General features: G+C 47.7%; 1 protein-coding gene across 9 annotated transcripts in view; it reads left to right on the forward strand.

Annotated features, from left to right (window-relative positions):
- Nucleotides 1-16,972, forward strand: part of Rap1gap2 (RAP1 GTPase activating protein 2) — a 208,584-nt gene that overhangs the window by 64,109 nt on the left and 127,503 nt on the right. The window contains exon 1 of one of the 9 annotated variants that reach the window (XM_046446969.2): nt 6,560-6,715. The exons of the other annotated variants lie outside the window; for them this stretch is intronic. Within the exon in view, the coding sequence (XP_046302925.1) occupies nt 6,609-6,715 (107 nt within the window). The 5' untranslated portion in view covers nt 6,560-6,608. Of the gene's footprint in view, nt 1-6,559; nt 6,716-16,972 lie in introns of those variants that run through there. 9 annotated transcript variants of the gene reach the window in all.

Below are 16,972 nucleotides of genomic sequence, written 5' to 3' on the forward strand. Positions count from 1 at the left end.
GTTTCCCCCCACTATGAGCATTATCTTTTAAGATGGAAATTGTGTGGCTTACAAAGTAAACAGAAAATAGTAAAAATATTAAAGAAGTAAATAGAAAATAGCAACAGTAAAGTATCACGAGCTCCCTTGCCCCACCCCCATCAATTTCAACAATCACCAACAATCTGCCTTTTTTGGGGGAGTGCTGGGAATCAAACTCAGTACCTTGCACATGCTAAGCATGTGTCCTACCACAGGCCTACATCCCCAGTCTCCTCTGCCATTTTTGTTTCATCTTGTTTCCTCTCCTCGGTCTACATCCCCACTCTATTCTCGTTATTACTGTTAGTATCGGTTTTGACTATTTTTTTTTGAAGTAAAATTTACATGCATTGAAATGCACAAAACATAATCCTATATTTTGGGCAAATGGACCCTCCGTGCCATTCCGATTCAGAAGACTTCCATTTATCCAGAAAAATCTCACACAATATGAGGCAGCCACCATTCTAATTTTTTTTTTTGCACTTTAGATAGTCTGTTTTAAAATTTCTTATAAATGGAATCCTATAGGAAGTGCACTTTATGTCTGGTTTCTTTCACTCAGCATGAGGTTTCTGAAATTCATACATGGGATTGTGTGTATCATTTTATTGTTGAATGGTCTTCTACTGAGTGGATGGACCACAATTTGTTCAGATACCTGGGGTATTTTCAGACTTCGATTTTTTTGAATAAAAACTGCTGTGTACATTTTCATACAAATCTTTGTGTGGACCTTATATATTCACTGGAGTCCTTGAGATAACCCTAGGAGGAGGGCACTGTGGGTACCCCCATTTTACAGATGAAGAGACTGAGGCACAGAGAGGTTAATAGTTAGCCAGAGGCCATGGAGATAGTAAAAACTGAAGGTGGGATTCCAACTCAGGCTTCTTTATTGGCAAGGTCTGTGGTTTTATTTCCTCACTGTGGTGTCTTTGCTCCACAGCTGTTTGGGGACACTAAGAGCAGGGCCAAATGGGTCTCTCACTTCAATGACCTGTCAGTTCATAACTGCGTTTCAGTTCACTAGAGTAGTTGATATTGATAGTGATTCTGAGTCACCTTGAAAAGCTTACCCTAAACCTGTCTTTGAAAAGGACAACAGTACATAAGACATTTTAGAGAAATTTCTAGGCAAGGTCATTACAATAACAGCAAACTAGCAAGCAAGCAAGCAAACACAAAGTTTTGCTCCTCAGAGCTCTAGTTGACTGGAAATTTCATTTAAACGTAATTCGTCATCTCCCAAAGAAGCCAGGCACAGACTGCGTTACTGGGCATATAAAACAGTATATAAATAATACATGCATAAAGAAACCACTCTGTTCTTTGTAGAGCCAAACAGAATAGACTTTTGGAGAGTCTGCTGGTTCTTGCTTTGAAGGATGCTGTTGCTAAGCAATGTTGCTAATATTATGGAAAGACAGCATCCCTTCTGGCTTCCCACTCAGGCCCAGAGACCCTAGCGCTGGAAGTGGCTTTGCGGGTAGCAGCAGCTTGGAGTTTTGGTTAATCAGTGAGACGGAGGCCAGGGGACACTGGTTGTGAGAGAGACTGTGCTGCAGACAGCCCGAGTTCCTGATTTTCTGGAGTGGCCCCTGGGTAGAACATTTCTTCATGTTCTTCAGAAATGTCACACTCAGAAGAATCCTTTCAAATCCTTTCAATGTTTCCACTGTGGGAAAAATTATAGTCATATAGCTTAATAGAAATTTAAAAATTCATAGGGAGAGAGAGAGAGAGAGAGAGAGAGAGAGAGAGAGAGAGAGAGAGAGAGAGAGAGATGCCAGGTGTACACATGTAATTCCAGCTACTAAGGGGGCTGAGCAGGAGGATTCCAGCCTGGACAGTTTGAGGCCAGCCTGGACAACTTAGTGAGAACCTGTCTCAAAATAAAATAAAAATAAAAAAGGTGTAGCTCAGTGGTAGTAGAGCACCTGCTTAGCATTTACAAGGCCCTGGGTGGGGGGAAGAAAGAGAGAGAGAAGAGAGAGAGAAATTTTAAATACCTTCGGTAACCAAAGCAATATATGAAAAACAAAACAAACCAAACCAAAACAAACAAACAAACAAAAAAAAAAACCCCAAACCCAAAACAAAAACAACTCCTTTTTTCTTTCTCTACCAGCTTTTTGTAACTCCTCAATAGAAAATCAACAAAGTCCTGATCAATAGCACATATTAACGGCTTCTCTTGGTGACTGCAGGTACCACCTGACTGGCAGCCCCAGGGCTGGACGTTCATTGTTGAGTGGGATCTATGGGTTTCCTCAGTGGGATTTCTTTCCTGGGCTTGGAAATGCCACACAAGTCATCAAGATCTGTTTTTAAAACCCAAGTCAATTTATTATCCTCTGCTTAATAGATGTCTGGCTCTAGGACAGTAGGACTGAACTATGGTCCCTACAGCCTTCCAGACCTGCCTGGCAATGCGGAGGCCTCCTGTGTATAGGGCCCCTTGGGTACTGGTTATGAGCTCTGGTAGGGAATGTTAGGAGCTGGGAGGAGAGTCGTTGTGTTGGCAAAGACTCTTCCTGTGTCTCTCTCTTTTCAAAACAGAGACTTCTCCCACACTTCCAATGAGCTTCTCAATTTTTCTTTCTTCCCCACCTTTTCCATCTCCCTCTCTGCCCTCTTTTTCCCTCTATCCTTTCCCGCTCTCCATACCTTAATCTCCAGGAGATGCAACTGTGCTGTGTCCCAGCAGGGGGTGTTAGTGTACCTGCTAAGAGTGAATGTCAGTTTCCTGACAAGTACAGGTGTGAATGTCAGTTTTCTGACAAGTAAGTGTGAGGTCTGAATTGAGAGGGGGGCTTCTGAGTGATTTCCCCCAGCATGTGTGTGTTAATATATTTTTGTCCCCCAAAGTAGAAGAGAGTGGGTGTGCTTTCCTGACCCGAGTTTATAACTTTTGCATTGCTCCAAAGCTTGTGTGCTCCAGAGACTGGCTGGAGACCCTACAGAAGGGGAGGGGCAAGGCATCTGAAGACATCTGTTTTTTATCAAAGGGCCTACCCTCTCTGCTCCAAAGCCCCTCTTGCTCACATCTATCCCAGTCCCAGCCAAGAAAGGTTGCAAGTCATTTTGGTGCAGAGCAGTGGAGGAATCCAAGGAGTCCAAGGTCGGGTGGGACAGGGAGGGAGCGTTTGCTGCAGGCTCTGTCTGAGACCAGGGGCACTGGCAGCAGGGCTGATTCCCAGTTTCACATGGATGTGTCTCTTGGAGCTGATTCTCAGGCACAGAAGGCCCTTTTCTTCAGGACCAAGCATGCGTGTCTGTCTGTCTCAACCCACTGGCCCCTTAGGCACGGGCTGTGCAGCTGTCTGCCCTCTGTTCATGATTAACTTTCCTGTTCCTGCTCCCACCCCTGACTCCCACCCAGGCCTCCACAATCCTTTGAGTTTCCCCTGCATTGGGGCAGAGACCCAGGCTGGCAGCTGGCTGGCACTTTGTTCTTGGGGATTGTGGGATCTTGGGGTTGTGAGTGGGGATACTGTGGGGATAAACTCTGGGGTAGCGTCGGACCTGGAAGGAGATCCCTTCTCTGACTGCTGTAGTCCTCACTGACCTTGATTTTCTGTGACCTGAAGATGTGCAATTTTTGTGGTCCATCCCAAAGTGCCCAGGGATGTGGCCTTAGAACCTCTTTGAGTCACTAATGTGAAAATTGTTCCCTTTCAGATATCTTCTGAACTGTGATTTCTTCAAGGACAGTGTCTTAGTTTGGTGCAAGTATCTCGCTTACACCTCTCACTGGCCTATTTTTCTTTCTTTAAAGAAGGTGCTTTATGCTCAGAGCCTTCATCAGGAAACAGCATTGAGGTAGAATTTAACAAAACTGTATTTCTTTTCTTTCTTTTAAGTGTTTTTCTGTATTTGCTTTCATGGTCTTGATAGTGATCATGGATTTTCATTTAGAGTGGTAACAATATTTTCATTGAACATTAAATAAAAAAGCGAGCTGATTTAGGAAATGTAAATAATCAAGCAGTATGACATCAAGGTCAAAAATGGTGAGCACTGCTTGCGGGTGGCCTGATTTGGGGAACCATTGGCTGGGGTGCACTGCATACACTATGGTATTGCTTTGCAATGGGGTGTGTGTTAGCCATGCTTATTCTGGGTGAGAATGGTCTTCTATTTTTTCTTGCCATAATCTTGCACGAAGCGGGATGGCTTGTGTTAATAAATGTTGGTAGAATAAACAAGCCTAGCATAGATGAACATTGTATTATCTGCCATTGATGGATTTCCTTGTGTTTTGGTGTTTCCTCTGTGGTGTGTGTGTGTGTGTGTGGGGGGGCTTGGGGGCTGGAACAGGAGTTTGGCAAGGGAATCCTGTCTATGTCCCAAAGATGGAAGGCTTGTGGGCTGGGAGGAAGAGCTCTCACACACCCAGAAAATGCATACCTCTTAGAACCTCAGGCATCAGGGTCTGAGAAATGATAGTCTTTGGAGATAGCTTTTTGTTTTTACCCATGTTGGGGTGGTGGAGGAGCTGAAAGGACCTGGAATACCAGAACAAGAATGAATAATGGATCCTGCTTGGTGGAAACATTTTGCATCTTCATCTCAGTGCCCTGCTCTCTGCTGTGCACTTGGCCTGGACAGGTTCCCAGGAAGCTGGGAATGGGTGGGAGCCATCCTCACTCTCACCTGTGGGGGAGGAAGACCAGCTTTCCACAGGAATGCAGTCTTGCCCTGAAATGGATAAAATACACCCTGTGCTGGACTAAACCTATGTCCCTCATTGCCCTCGCTGCCATCCAGCTGAAGCTGCCCATCAGTTAACCTGTAGGTATTATGTGATACTGGGGCTGGAGAAGACCTGTGTTGGGACTCTTCCCTCTTCCCCACCTAGGACACTCTATTCTTCTCTCAGTGATTTTGAAGTCACTGCTGGTGTAGTCCTTGCAGCTTGCCTAGCTGCTAATCCCAGGGATGGGCCTGGGGTCACTTTAATCTGGTTATAAATAGATATCCATGGCTGTATCTGTGATTCCCCCACCACACAGGTGGCTCAGGAGGGCTCAAGGCCATTGCTAATGGATGCTTCATAAATAAACTGGGTGCCTTTTGGAAACACTCTGGGATTCTGTCCCCTCCACCCCAGTGCCAGCAAGAAGCTGTGGCCATTGGAAAAGGCAGGGCTGAGCCTCAGGCTCTGGAATTCATTTGCAGCCCCTTCCCCTCTTCAGGATGGCCCCCTTCCTTGATGGATTTTCTGTTTGCACACCAGACTGTATAAAAAACAAGGAAAATTGCCTCAGGGAACTCCTTGGCCCCAACAGGACTGTTTCCAAAGATGGACTAATTGGCTTGTTTTAATTCCCTCCACCTCCCTGCCCAATTCCTTTCCTCTAGGGGGCAAAGCGGTTAGTTCTGCTTCAAGGATGGGAGGGGTCTGTGAGGCCCCACAGCAAATGGAAGTGGTCGAGGAAGACTTATCAGGGAGGCCTGGAGCTTATAGCAGGGACTGGCGGTGATCTCTTTCACAGGAGCTTACGTGACCTTGCGTGCTTCCGTTCCAAAGTGAAGATGGAGTTTGCCCTCGGTGTGGGGAGGGTCGGACGCGGCGTGGCTGGAGGGGCCAGGAGGGTGGGGTGGGGACGCCTGACCTGCATCTTCCCGGCAACCTGGTCCTCAATGTGAAGTTGACCACACTGTGTTGTGTCAAACTCCCACGGCCGGCCGGGAAAGCAAATGTTAAGGGGAGCTGACCCGAGCCGGTCCCTCCAACCCCTCAAGACAATCCTTTTGCGCTCTGCGAGGGGAGGTAGCCGTCTGTTTAATCGAAACGCCCCCACCCCCCAACTCGCGACCTGGCCGAGGACCCCCCCCCTCTAATTGCCCGAAGCCTGGCCCCGGGGGCAGGGGAGGCCTTCGGATGGCCGCAAGTGAAGGCAGTTTCGCTTGGACGGAGGACACGCGTTTCCTCTCGGTGCATGTTTTTTTCTCCCTGTTTTAAAAGACAGTGACAGCATCAGAGAAGTATCCCGGCGGGCCGGGCTGCGAGAGCGCGTCAGCCGGCTCTGCCTGGGGAGGGAGCCCAGGGCCAGCAGGCTGGGACGCGCGGGGCGGGGGCGAGAGAAAGCAGGGGCCGAGTGGCCGGGCTCAGGGGAGAGTGCGGGCGCTGGGCTCGGAGCGGACACGGGCGCTTGAGCCCCGGGACCGCCGGGCGTGAGCGGGCTGCCTCTCTTCGCCGGCGACCCGGCAGCCGGAGCTGGCTGCAGCCGGGGTGCGGGGCGGAGCCGGGAGCAGGCGGCGCGTCTGAGCGAGAACCCGGGAGCCGCCGGCCCGTACCGCGCTCGGAGCGAGCCTCGGAAATGCCCGCGCGCGGAGAGCGGACGCCGGCCGCCCCGCGGGTCCCGAGGAGACGCTGAAGGTCGCCAGGAAGTGAGCGCCCAGTCACCTGACCCCTGGGGCGCACCTAGGCGGGGCGGGGCCCATGCGAGACTGGAGGCCGGGGGCCGGGGCGCGGGCGCTGGGGCCGGCGCGGGCAGCTTGGAGCGCGCGGAGCCGGGGCGGCGGGGACGCGCGACGGGCGGGCGAGGGCGCGGCCGGGCACCGCCGGCGGCCTCGCCATGTCCCAGCCGGCAGGGAGGATGCATTGCCGAAAGGCGGGGATCCGTGCCGCCGTGGTGCTCATCGGACTCCTGCACAAATCCCGAAAACAGAATAAAGAGAAAAGGTAAAGCTGGCAGGGCCTCCTCCCCTGCCCTCCGCTTTTGTGCTAAATCCCAGTTTTCTTCGGGGTGGACTTTTCCAACGGGTGTTCGGCTCGGTGTTAGATTAAAAAAAAAAAAAAACAAAACAAAACACTCCTCTCCAGGCGTAGTCTCAGGGAGCGAGTTCGGTGCTTCACCCCAGACACTGGTCCCAGGCAGGACATTGGCTGAGTCGGAGGGCGGCTGGGAGGGCCCATCTGGGTTCATTCACCGCCAGGGGATATCAAGTCCTTCGTCCCCAGACCTCGTATTTCGTGATCGCAGAGTCTATCCCGAAGCCCGCAGCACGGGTAGCATTGATCCATCCCTGCCGACCATCTCTGGCTCAGCCAGAGTAGCTTGATGCGCCGATGTTGCCATTTGCTGCTTTGCAACTTGGCTGAGCACGCGAGGTGCCCACCTGGCCAAGCTTTTCTTGTTCTGCTCTCGGTGCCGGCAGTCAAGGACCAAGTTTGGAGGTCTTTTTACCCCCGCCCCGCGTTGTATCTCTATTTTTTTTTTCCCTCTTTGACTCTTGGTTCTTGGGTTTGCTTGAAAATCGTTTTCTTAGGCTATTTTCAGAGATACTTTGGACGACCCGTGGTTGAGAGGTGTAGGATTTGAGGTGAGGAAGGAGGTTCTGGGGCAGTTTCCCGGGTTCCAGCCCCCAGCTGCAGACTTGACGTGTACTAGACCTGGGGAAGTGCCTATGTTGTTGGCTCAAGTCTCCCTTTTTTTTTGCTAAGGTGCATGGCAAGGCTTCCTGGCTACTGAGGGGTATGGGAGCCACTGCTGCAACTTCCAGTGGCCTGCTGGATCCTAATTCCCAGAGGAGTTTTGGAGTGGTCAGAACTGCACTCTGCATAAGACACGAGCTAAGACAAGGGCATTGGAGCCAGAAACAGGGTGACTGGCAGCCCCTGGGCTTGCCCAGAAGCTGGCTGGCTCTGGGCAATAAATGGGAGGGACTTTGAGACTATGGCATTGGTTACCCTTGTGGTGGGTTGTCTGTTAGTCGTCTTGTCTCCTTTCCCAAAATATAGTCTAAAGAGATGTTTCCCACTGCATAGGATGAAACTGCATTGAAATGACTTAAGGTGGTTAATGCATGAAATAACATCGAGTCACCTAGTGAGAAAGTTCTTCTCTTTTCAGTTCTCTACCAATCCTCGTGATTTCTTCAAGGGAAAAGTTTAAGGTTGGTGCTAGTCTGGCTTTAACACCTTTTAAACACTTGCTAGTGTGTCTTTTGTAATGCGGAGAGAGCCGCCATTGGCCCAGACTCTTTAAGTAGCAAAGGGTGCCTGACTAGAATGGAGATCATCTTGTGTTAGTACTATTTATTTTTAGGAATCCCCATTAGTTATTGCCGATGGTACTGATTTTTCCATTTGTGGTAGTAATATAAAGCCTTACTTTGTTTATATATGTATTTTGACATGGGGGGGGGTCTCTCATTTTTGCCTAGGCTGGTTTTGAGCTCATGAGCTCAAGCAATCTTTCTGCCTCATCCACTCAAGTAGCTGAGACTGCAGGTGTGCCCCACTCTGCCTGATAAAGTATCACTTTAAATATATGCAGTCATAAGAATGATTCTATTTAATAGAAATAGTAGTAATAAAAGTGCAATTGGGGGCTGGGGTTGTGGCTCAGTGGTAGAGCGCTTGCCTAGCATGTGTGAGGCACTGGGTTTGATTCTCAGCACTGCATTTAAATAAACAAACAAACAAATAAATAAATAAAACAAAGGTCCATCAATAACTTAAAAAAAAGTACAAGCGGTATTGAATATGGCAGAAATCCTGCAGATGATCTAGGGGTGGCTGATGTTGGGGTCATATATGCCTGGCAGAAAAGGCCCTCATTAGGACTCTGGAGACCAGTGTTCCAGGTCTAGGCCCTATTTGTCCCTGGCCACTCGCTGCCCTTCAACTTCTAATCTATAGAATAGGAGTGAACAGGCCAACCTTGTAGAGTCAGAATGATGTTGGGGATGACTGGTCTGAGACAACCTGGGGCTGCTTTGGGAAATGAAATGGAAAATGTACTTGATAGAAAGGCACATCCATCAGACCAGTTCCTGACTCTGAGGATAGAGTGAATGAGTGTGTGTGTGTGTGTGTGTATAAGCCCCTGCACAGTGAGCTAAAACTCCCAGGCTTGATTCCTCCATTGACTATGATTTTATAATATAGACTTAAATGCTCTGGCCCTCCATTTCTGCCTGCACACAAAGGGGTTTTGAGGCTTAAATGCACTAATGTGGGTGAAGATGCCAGTGAAAACTCTCAAGTGTTGTACAAAGATGAAAGGGGTATAATCATAACTGTTCTCATTTTTCTCTCGCTGGCCCCATGCCTCTGGTGACCAGTGAAAGCTGTCTAATGGTGATAATCCCACCAGGAGTGGTCAAAACAAGCCATGCACAGACCTAGGAGGCAGCTAGATGGGCCTGGGCCTGGGCAGAGATAGTCTGGGGGGATACAGTGAGGCATAGGGAAGATCTGAACAGGGCACAGGGAGGGTTTGGCTGGGGCCTGGATGCCCCAGGACCATGGTATCCTGTCTCTCTTCTGGATGTACTGTGATCTTCCCTGCAATGCAGACAGACACTAGGGCCCTCTTAGCACCTGCCTTCATCCCACTCTTCTGTTGCTCCAGCCATCCTGGTGACTCTGCTCATGGGCTTAACCTACCCTAGGAGAGAGGGATTGTTTTCATCTTGGTGCTAAATGACCTTTGCCTTCCTTGCTGTAATCTGGAGTTTCTTTGTCTTTAAGCATCTCAAGTCAGTGCAATGCATGCTATTGACCCTTGCTCTGCGGGCGCCAGCTGGCCACGGGGGGCCTGGAGCGGGCTGCAGCTGCCAGCCTCTCTTAAGCCTTCCCCAAACTCCATGCTGGGTGTTAAATTTGCTGAGTTCTTCTTCCCCTCTTGTCACAGGGTCAGTTCAGACCTGAGCCCCTCCTCATTCTTCCAGGAGGCTTGATCCATCCATCGATCTTCCCAGCACCTCTAATTGACAGGCTTGTACAGATAGCACTTTTGGCTCCTTGCCTTCAGAGTTGAAATGGTCACACGTGGCTGGCAATAATATCCTGGTGGTCCTTGTCATCTTTCTTCTCTCTTGAAGCCACTTGAAAATATTACCTATTAGGAGGCAGGTCCTTTATCTAGGGAAGATGGTAATGAGACAGGTATCCCATACAGGCCTAGAGCTCAGAGACTCCCAGGCACTCTTGGTGGGTCCTGAGATTGCGCCCAAAGCTCTGGCCTCTGTTTAGCTGTTGGAGAAATGGGTGTGGTGCTTATCGGCCTTGGTTTGATAGTTCTTTGCCAGAGATGTGGGACAGTTTGGAGGTTCTGCTCCTTTCCGACCACCTCCAGGGTTGCTGTTACATGGGATCCTGCAAGAGTAATGTTGTGTTTGAGAGGCTTTTGAGCATGGTTCCCAGGAGGTACCAAAATGAAGTCTTCCCAGAGACTGCAGTTTGGAAACCACTGTAGTGGAAAGTTCCTTTAACACACTTTGATTGAGAAGAGGCTACTTTCTTCTAGACATTGTGAATGAGGGTGAGGTCCACGTGCCTCTTTCGTAGGAATAAAAGTGGGTGGTGGAGAGCTCCGTCCCCATTGAGGAAGTGGGCACTTGGGCAGGAAGGACAGGAACATAATCAGAATATGTGTGTTCTGAAAGATGTGGATAAAGTCAGTGTGGCCTTCAGTGTGACATTTTGAACCTGAGGTCAGTTAGCATAAAGGAAAAAGAAATCTACTTCTTACAGGATGTCGTGAGTTTGGGGCAACTCCGGTTGGAGGGATAATAGAAAGAAAAATATGGATTCTTCCATTGTTCAGCGAATACTCGCTGGAGGCTCTGCAGGTGATGCAGCGAAGGATGGTGGATCTTCTGAGTGTGATCCTGTGATCCCTCTGTTGTACAGTGTATTAGCTAGTGGGCTGTTCCTGTGTGGGTTCTTACAGAACACCTGTCCCTAGGGCCATTTTTTTCTTTCATACTGGAGATTGAACCCAGAGGAGCTCTACCTATAAGCTACATCCTCAGCCCTTTATTTATTTATTTATTTTACAAATTGCAAGTTTGAGGCTAGCTTCAGCAACTTACTGAGACTTTGTCTCAAAAAGGAAGCCGGGTGTGGTGGCACATTCCTATAATCCCAGTGACTCTGGAGGCTGAGACAGGAGTTTGGCAAATTTGAGGCCTACTTCAGAAACTTAGTGAGACTGTCTCAAAATAAAATATAAAAAACTAGGGATGTGGCTCATGGAAGAGCACTCCTGAGTTTAATCCCTAGTACTGAAAAAACAAAACAAAATTAACAATTTTTTTAGGGGGGAGTGGGTACTAGAGATTGGACCTGGAGTGTTTTACCACCTAGCTACATCCACAGTCCCCCCCCCCCGCCTCCTTTTTTTTTTTTAAATTTTGAGACAGTGTCTTGCTAAATGATTGAGGCCGGCTTCAGATTTGCCCTGGCTGATCTGAAAGTTGTGATCCTCCTGACTCAGTCTCCTGAGTCACTGGGATTACAGGCGTGCACCTCCGTGCAAGGCTAATAATTTCTTAATATCATATCCAGTCAGTGTTCAAATTTCTTTTGTGGTCTCATACAAGTTTTTCAAAGTTTTTCTAAGTCAGGGTGGAAACAAGCAAGTGTGGTTGGTGTATATATCTTAATTTGTAAACTTTTCTTCTCCAGCTCTTTTTTTTCCCTTACAACTTACTTATTGAAGAAACAGATTTTTTTTTTTTTTAAATTTCTTAACTTTTTGTGATTCTAGGAATCAGACTTAGGGCCTCACACATGCGAGGCAAGTACTCTACGGCTGAGCTACATCCCCAGTCTCTGGATTATCTTAAGGAGTTTTCCACTAAGGATTTTGTGTATAGTGTCCCCTGGAGGTGTTTCTCTTGTTCTACTGTCCCCTGTATTACCTGTAAGTTGACAGTTGGTTCTAGAAGCACCATCAGCTTTGGGTTTGATGTCTTTTCTTTCTCTTTCTTTCTTTCTCTCTTTCTCTCTCTCTCTCTCTCTCTCTCTTTTCTTTCTTTCTTGCAAGGCCATCCATTGGTTGCCTGGCGGTCTGGTTTTGTGACGTTGGCGGTCATGGGTTGATTGGGTCCTGGGGTTTGAATCTGGTGTCAGGGAGACAACTTGTGTTCTGCCGTGTGAGACAGCCCTGTGAGCTGGCTGGATGTGGGGTCTGAGCCTGTGGGTTGTCAGGAGTCCTGGCCAGAGTCAAAGACCTGGAAGAGGCACTGGGTGGGAACCGATCCACTCCCTGTCCCCAGAACAGATGGCGGCTTGTTCTCTTCTTAGGAGGTTGCTGGGTCCTGCCCTTTCTGAAGGGCCTGTCTCCGGCTCTCTCTTGTCTGATGTTTGAATGCCACGCGGTTGGCTGTCCTTGCTTTAAAGAACAAGCATCTCCCTTTTACTAGCTTCCCATTCCTAACCTCCCTGAGATTCTGAGGCATCAGACCCTTGGAGTTTAGGGGATAGAATTTGAGGTATAAATGATTTTAGTTGATTCTTCCTGAGCCATGCCACTATTTTAATCTGTCTGGTATCCTCTTTATCTATTCTCCGTATGGAGGACAGAGTGGAATTTTAAAAATTCAATTAAAGTCAAGGCTCTTGAGGGGGATCACAAGTTTGAAGCCAAACTGGGCAACTTAATGAGACCTTGTCTCACAATAAAAAATAAAAAGGGCTGGGGATGTATCTCAGTGGTAGAGTGCTTGCCTAGCCTGTGAATCTCAGTACAGGGTAGAGGGGTGGGGATAAGCCTCTTTCCTGGGGAGAGCTCTCCATAAGTTTCCCATTATTCTTGAAATGAAATCCAGTGATCCTACCTCCTGCCACTTCATTCCTCAGGATCCTTGTGCTTCTTCTGCTGCAGAGGGTTTCCTTCTGTTCTTCGAATATGCCAAGTGTGTTCCTTCCCCAGGCCTTTTGTACCTGCTGTCAACAGTGGCTTAATTGGTTGGTGCTTCCTCATTATTGGACTCCTAACTCAAATGTCATCTTCCAAAAGGACTCCCGTGACCATCTAATCTACGTAGCTCATTCTGGTTGTTATTGCTTTATCCTGATTTATTTTCTTCATGGCACTTATTGTTAATTGGTATGATCTAGTGTATGTAATACACAGCTTTTTGGCTGTTACCTCCCCTAGAAAAGTGAACTGGGGCTTTGCTTTTTGTCACCTCTGGGTCCTCATTGCCCAGAACAGGATGTTTTCAGTAAATACCTGTTGAATGAAAGCAGGGATGCTCAAAGAGACTTAGTGGCTCTCCCAAGTAAAATGTCCCCTTTGCTTGTGCCCCCAAGGCCGTCCTTTTAATGGTGTAGTGCTCTCTGATGCAAGTTTCAAGGTACCTTTTCCTTATCTGAAATCAGGGTATCTCTCCCCTTCCCATTCCTTCCTTGAGATTTGAGAGAGAAATGCAAATGATCATTTGAATGTGTACAGTTCTGTTGTTATTCCTCTGACCCATTCCCTTCCTCTGCATAGCTTTGGGAGTCCTCTTTCCTGGGGAGAGCTCTCCATAAGTTTCCCATTATTCTTGAAATGACAGGAATAATGACAGGGCTGGCTGTCCTGAAGCTGGAGCAGCTTTGGGTTCCTAGATCTTGGATCCTGAGGCTGCTGCCTGATAGGCAGAGGCAGGTTCCCTTCATTTATGCCAGAGAGGAGCCAGTGAGCATCTGAATTAGTTAACAGTTGCCATTAGCCTATATATATATATAATTTTTTTTTCCTTCTAAATGCAATTTTATCTCTTTGGAGCTGGTGTGGTGCACAGACGGCTGCTACCAGGATGTTGCCAAATAGAGGCCTTGCCAGGCCTGTTCGGTTAAACCAGCGAAAATCTGTGCAAATGGGGGCTGCTGAAGGGCCCAGGAAGTTTCTCAGTCATTTTAAGCAGATGAGGCCCCCTTTCCGTCCCCCACACCCTCCACCCGCCACCAACTGAGTTCCTTTCCTGCTGCATCCATAAAAAGTAAAAGAGGTAGGCAAGATGATTTCAGGTGGACAAATGCTTTTTATTTTAATAGCTTTATTACAAAATGAATCCTGGCAAGTGATGCTGGTTTTCCACGAGTGACAGTTACATAACATTTTAAAAAAGCAAATTTGTTTAAATCAAAAATTGCGAGTCAATTTAAAGAAAAGTGCTAAGAGACATAATAGTCAGGTGGCACTGTCATTTGAGGAAAATTGGGACGATGATGTGAAGATGCCTGAGGTTTGTTGGAACGAGGGACCCATTTCCTGTATGTTAAAATGGGCCCCACAGCACCAATGCCCTGGGGTCATTGAGGGTTGAATGGTGGTTGCAACAAGCCTGCACGTTTTGATAATTACTATTTGCTAGGCCCTCTGCTAAGGGCTTACATGTATATCTGTCTTAATTCTACCAGTTAATTAATTAATTAATTAATTATGTTTGTGGTCATGGGGATCCAACCCAGGGCCTCACACTAGGCAAGCTCTCTACCACTGAGCCACACTCTCAGCCCCTTAGTTCTTCCAGTTACTATCTTTGTTTCCCAGCTGAGGAAACAGAGGTGCAGAGGTGGAGGAGGGTGCTGGGACACAATCGGAGGTTTAGGAGCTGGGTTTTAACCTGGCTCTAGAGGCTGTGCTTGGAACTGTTACCTGATTCACAAGATAAGCACCTGTGCAGTACCTAGCTGGAAGTGTTTAGGGCCAGCTGCTGCTGCTATTATTAATGCATCCAAGTGCAATGTATGTGTATGTGTGTGTGTGTGTGTGTGTGTGTGTGTGTGTATGAAGTGTGCTTATCTTTTTAAATTTTTTTTAGTTGTAGATGGACACCCAATATCTTTATTTATTTTTATGTGGTGCTGAGGATCGAACCTAGTGCCTCACACATGTGAGGCAAGCGCTTTACCACGGAGCTACAGCCCCAGCCTGACGTGTTTATATTTTAAGGATGCAGCTCCGTGAATTTGCCCATAGCTATTCACATGTATAGCTAAATCAAATATAGAATTTTCCAGACTCCAGCAGACTTCCTTACACCTTTACAAAGTCAAGTCCAGGCCATTACCTTGGGCTTTCCTCTAGGTGACCTGGGTGATGTCTGAGCAGCTCTCAAACCCATACTAATGGCTGAGCAGGCCTATTTCTCAAGTTGGTATTTCTTTATTCTTTTTTGATTTTTATTTGTAAAATAAAACAATACCTTTATTTAATTTATTTTTTTAATTAAATTTTTTTTAGTTGTTATAGACCTTTATTTTATTTATTTATATGTGGTGCTGAGAATCAAACCCAGTGCCTCATACATGCCAGGCAAGTGCTCTACCACTGAGCTACACCCCAGCCCCCAAGTTGGGATTTTTCAGTGGGGAGGCCTGTTTCAGCCCTGAAGAGCATGGTGTCAAGAATCAAACTCACTGCGGTGAGTGAACTGGGTTTGACTTTCTCTTCTACTTCCAGGCATCCTTAGGGCAACCTGCTGTAATGTTTTTAATTTTTTTTTTTTTTTTGGTTATACATGGGCACAATATCTTTCTTTTGTTTATTCATTTTTATGTGGTGCTGAGGATCGAACCCAGGGTCTCACACGTGCAAGGCGAGCGCTCTACCGCTGAGCCACAACACCAGAACACGCTGTGATTATTCATTGCCCTTGGAGCAAGAATAGATTGAAAAATTGTCACTTGCTTTTAAGCTTACCAGTTGTGAACCCTTTGTTTCATGGAAGTTGGAGCACTAGTCAAGTCCTTCCTGGAGTCCTCCAGGAGCTGAGGACATCCCTGGAAACATGTGGTTCCATGTGTGTCCTGAGACAGCTGGCCCTGCCAGGCCTCTGTTGACCTGTGTTTCTGAAGGCAGGAGGAAGCAGGCCCATGGGTCAGACCCTCCCGTCCCTCCCTTGTCCTTTCCCCTTCCTCTTTTCCCGTTTCTTTGCCGTAAAGGTCTTTACCAATCATGTAGAAGGCTGCACGGTGGAATCAGGCCACTGTAGGGGCAGCTATGGTCATGAAGCTTACTCCTGGGTGCAGAGCAACTTGAGACAGCCTCATGAGGGAGGCACATCTCTTCTCCGTGGTTTGCAGCCTGGGTGACAGAGTCTCAGGATAGGAGGCAAGATCCTTTGTTTTTCACTGTCCTGTCCTACAGCCCCACAATGTCCTGTCTCCCAGAGCCGAGAGCGGGGATGGGAGCACCTCTCCCATGTAGGTGTTTGCAGTCTGAGGCAGAGGTTAGCAACTGGTCCCTGCACATTCCTCACATTTTTAGGAAGCCTCTGCTCTGGGCCAGACATGGTTGCAGGTGCTGGGGATTCAGCAGTGACAAAGCCCTGCCCCGTTGGGACTTCCATTCTCAGGGGGCTTTTCCTTTTGAAGCTGATATTTTAAGAATTGGAACATTCCCCATTACAAACCTGTTTTTCGGTCTTGAGAAATCAGCAACTCTGGCAGTGTTGGCTGGGCCTGTCTACCCCCATTGCACTTGAAGTGCCAGCTGCCTGCTCACTGCAACCCTCCACACCTGGCTATACCTGGCTGCACCTGTGCCACACCTGTCCCACCTGCCTTAGCCCTGATGGATGAAAGTAGTGGGAGGCAGGAGGCGCAGGGGTGGGAAGCTCTTGGGGTAACTGAACACAGAGGCTGGGGGTTGTGGCCTGGCCCTGCATGCTCCTTGGGCTCCTTTGGTGTGGGACAGTCCATTGTTTGGCCTGCAGGGTCCTGTCAGCATCATGGGCTCCCTGCAGGAACTGGGCTGCAGAATAGTTTCTGTGAGCTTGTCTTTGGATGTTCTTCTTCCTTTACCTTTCTGAATTATCTTCAAATAAAATGATAAAAATTATGAAAGGCCATATATTATAGTACAAAACCCTAGGAATAATGAGAGAAGGAAGAGAAGTAGGAAGACACATAGAGCCCCCTCTGGGCATTCCCTGGGCTGGTACCTAAACCTCATATGGTTCATTTCATTCTCTGCACAGAACTTATTATTATCATTTCCATTCTCTGCAGAGAAGAAAGCTGAGGTTCAAAAGTGCAGTATATCCAATGTCACTTAGTTGGTACAGCAGCACAGATTACAACCCAGCTCCCTCAGATGCCAAATTCTTTGTCTTTTCTCCCCCTACCTGGTGCATGGTGATTCTGGCCAAGGTGGTTACCTCATTGCACTTGACTTTTACTGTGAAGGGTATTGTAATGCAGTCTGGA

Source organism: Marmota monax, unplaced genomic scaffold, assembly GCF_021218885.2.
Source record: "Marmota monax isolate L192 unplaced genomic scaffold, Marmota_monax_Labrador192_F-V1.1 WCK01_AAM20220418_F8-fsc00138, whole genome shotgun sequence".
Classification (NCBI taxonomy): domain Eukaryota; kingdom Metazoa; phylum Chordata; class Mammalia; order Rodentia; family Sciuridae; genus Marmota; species Marmota monax.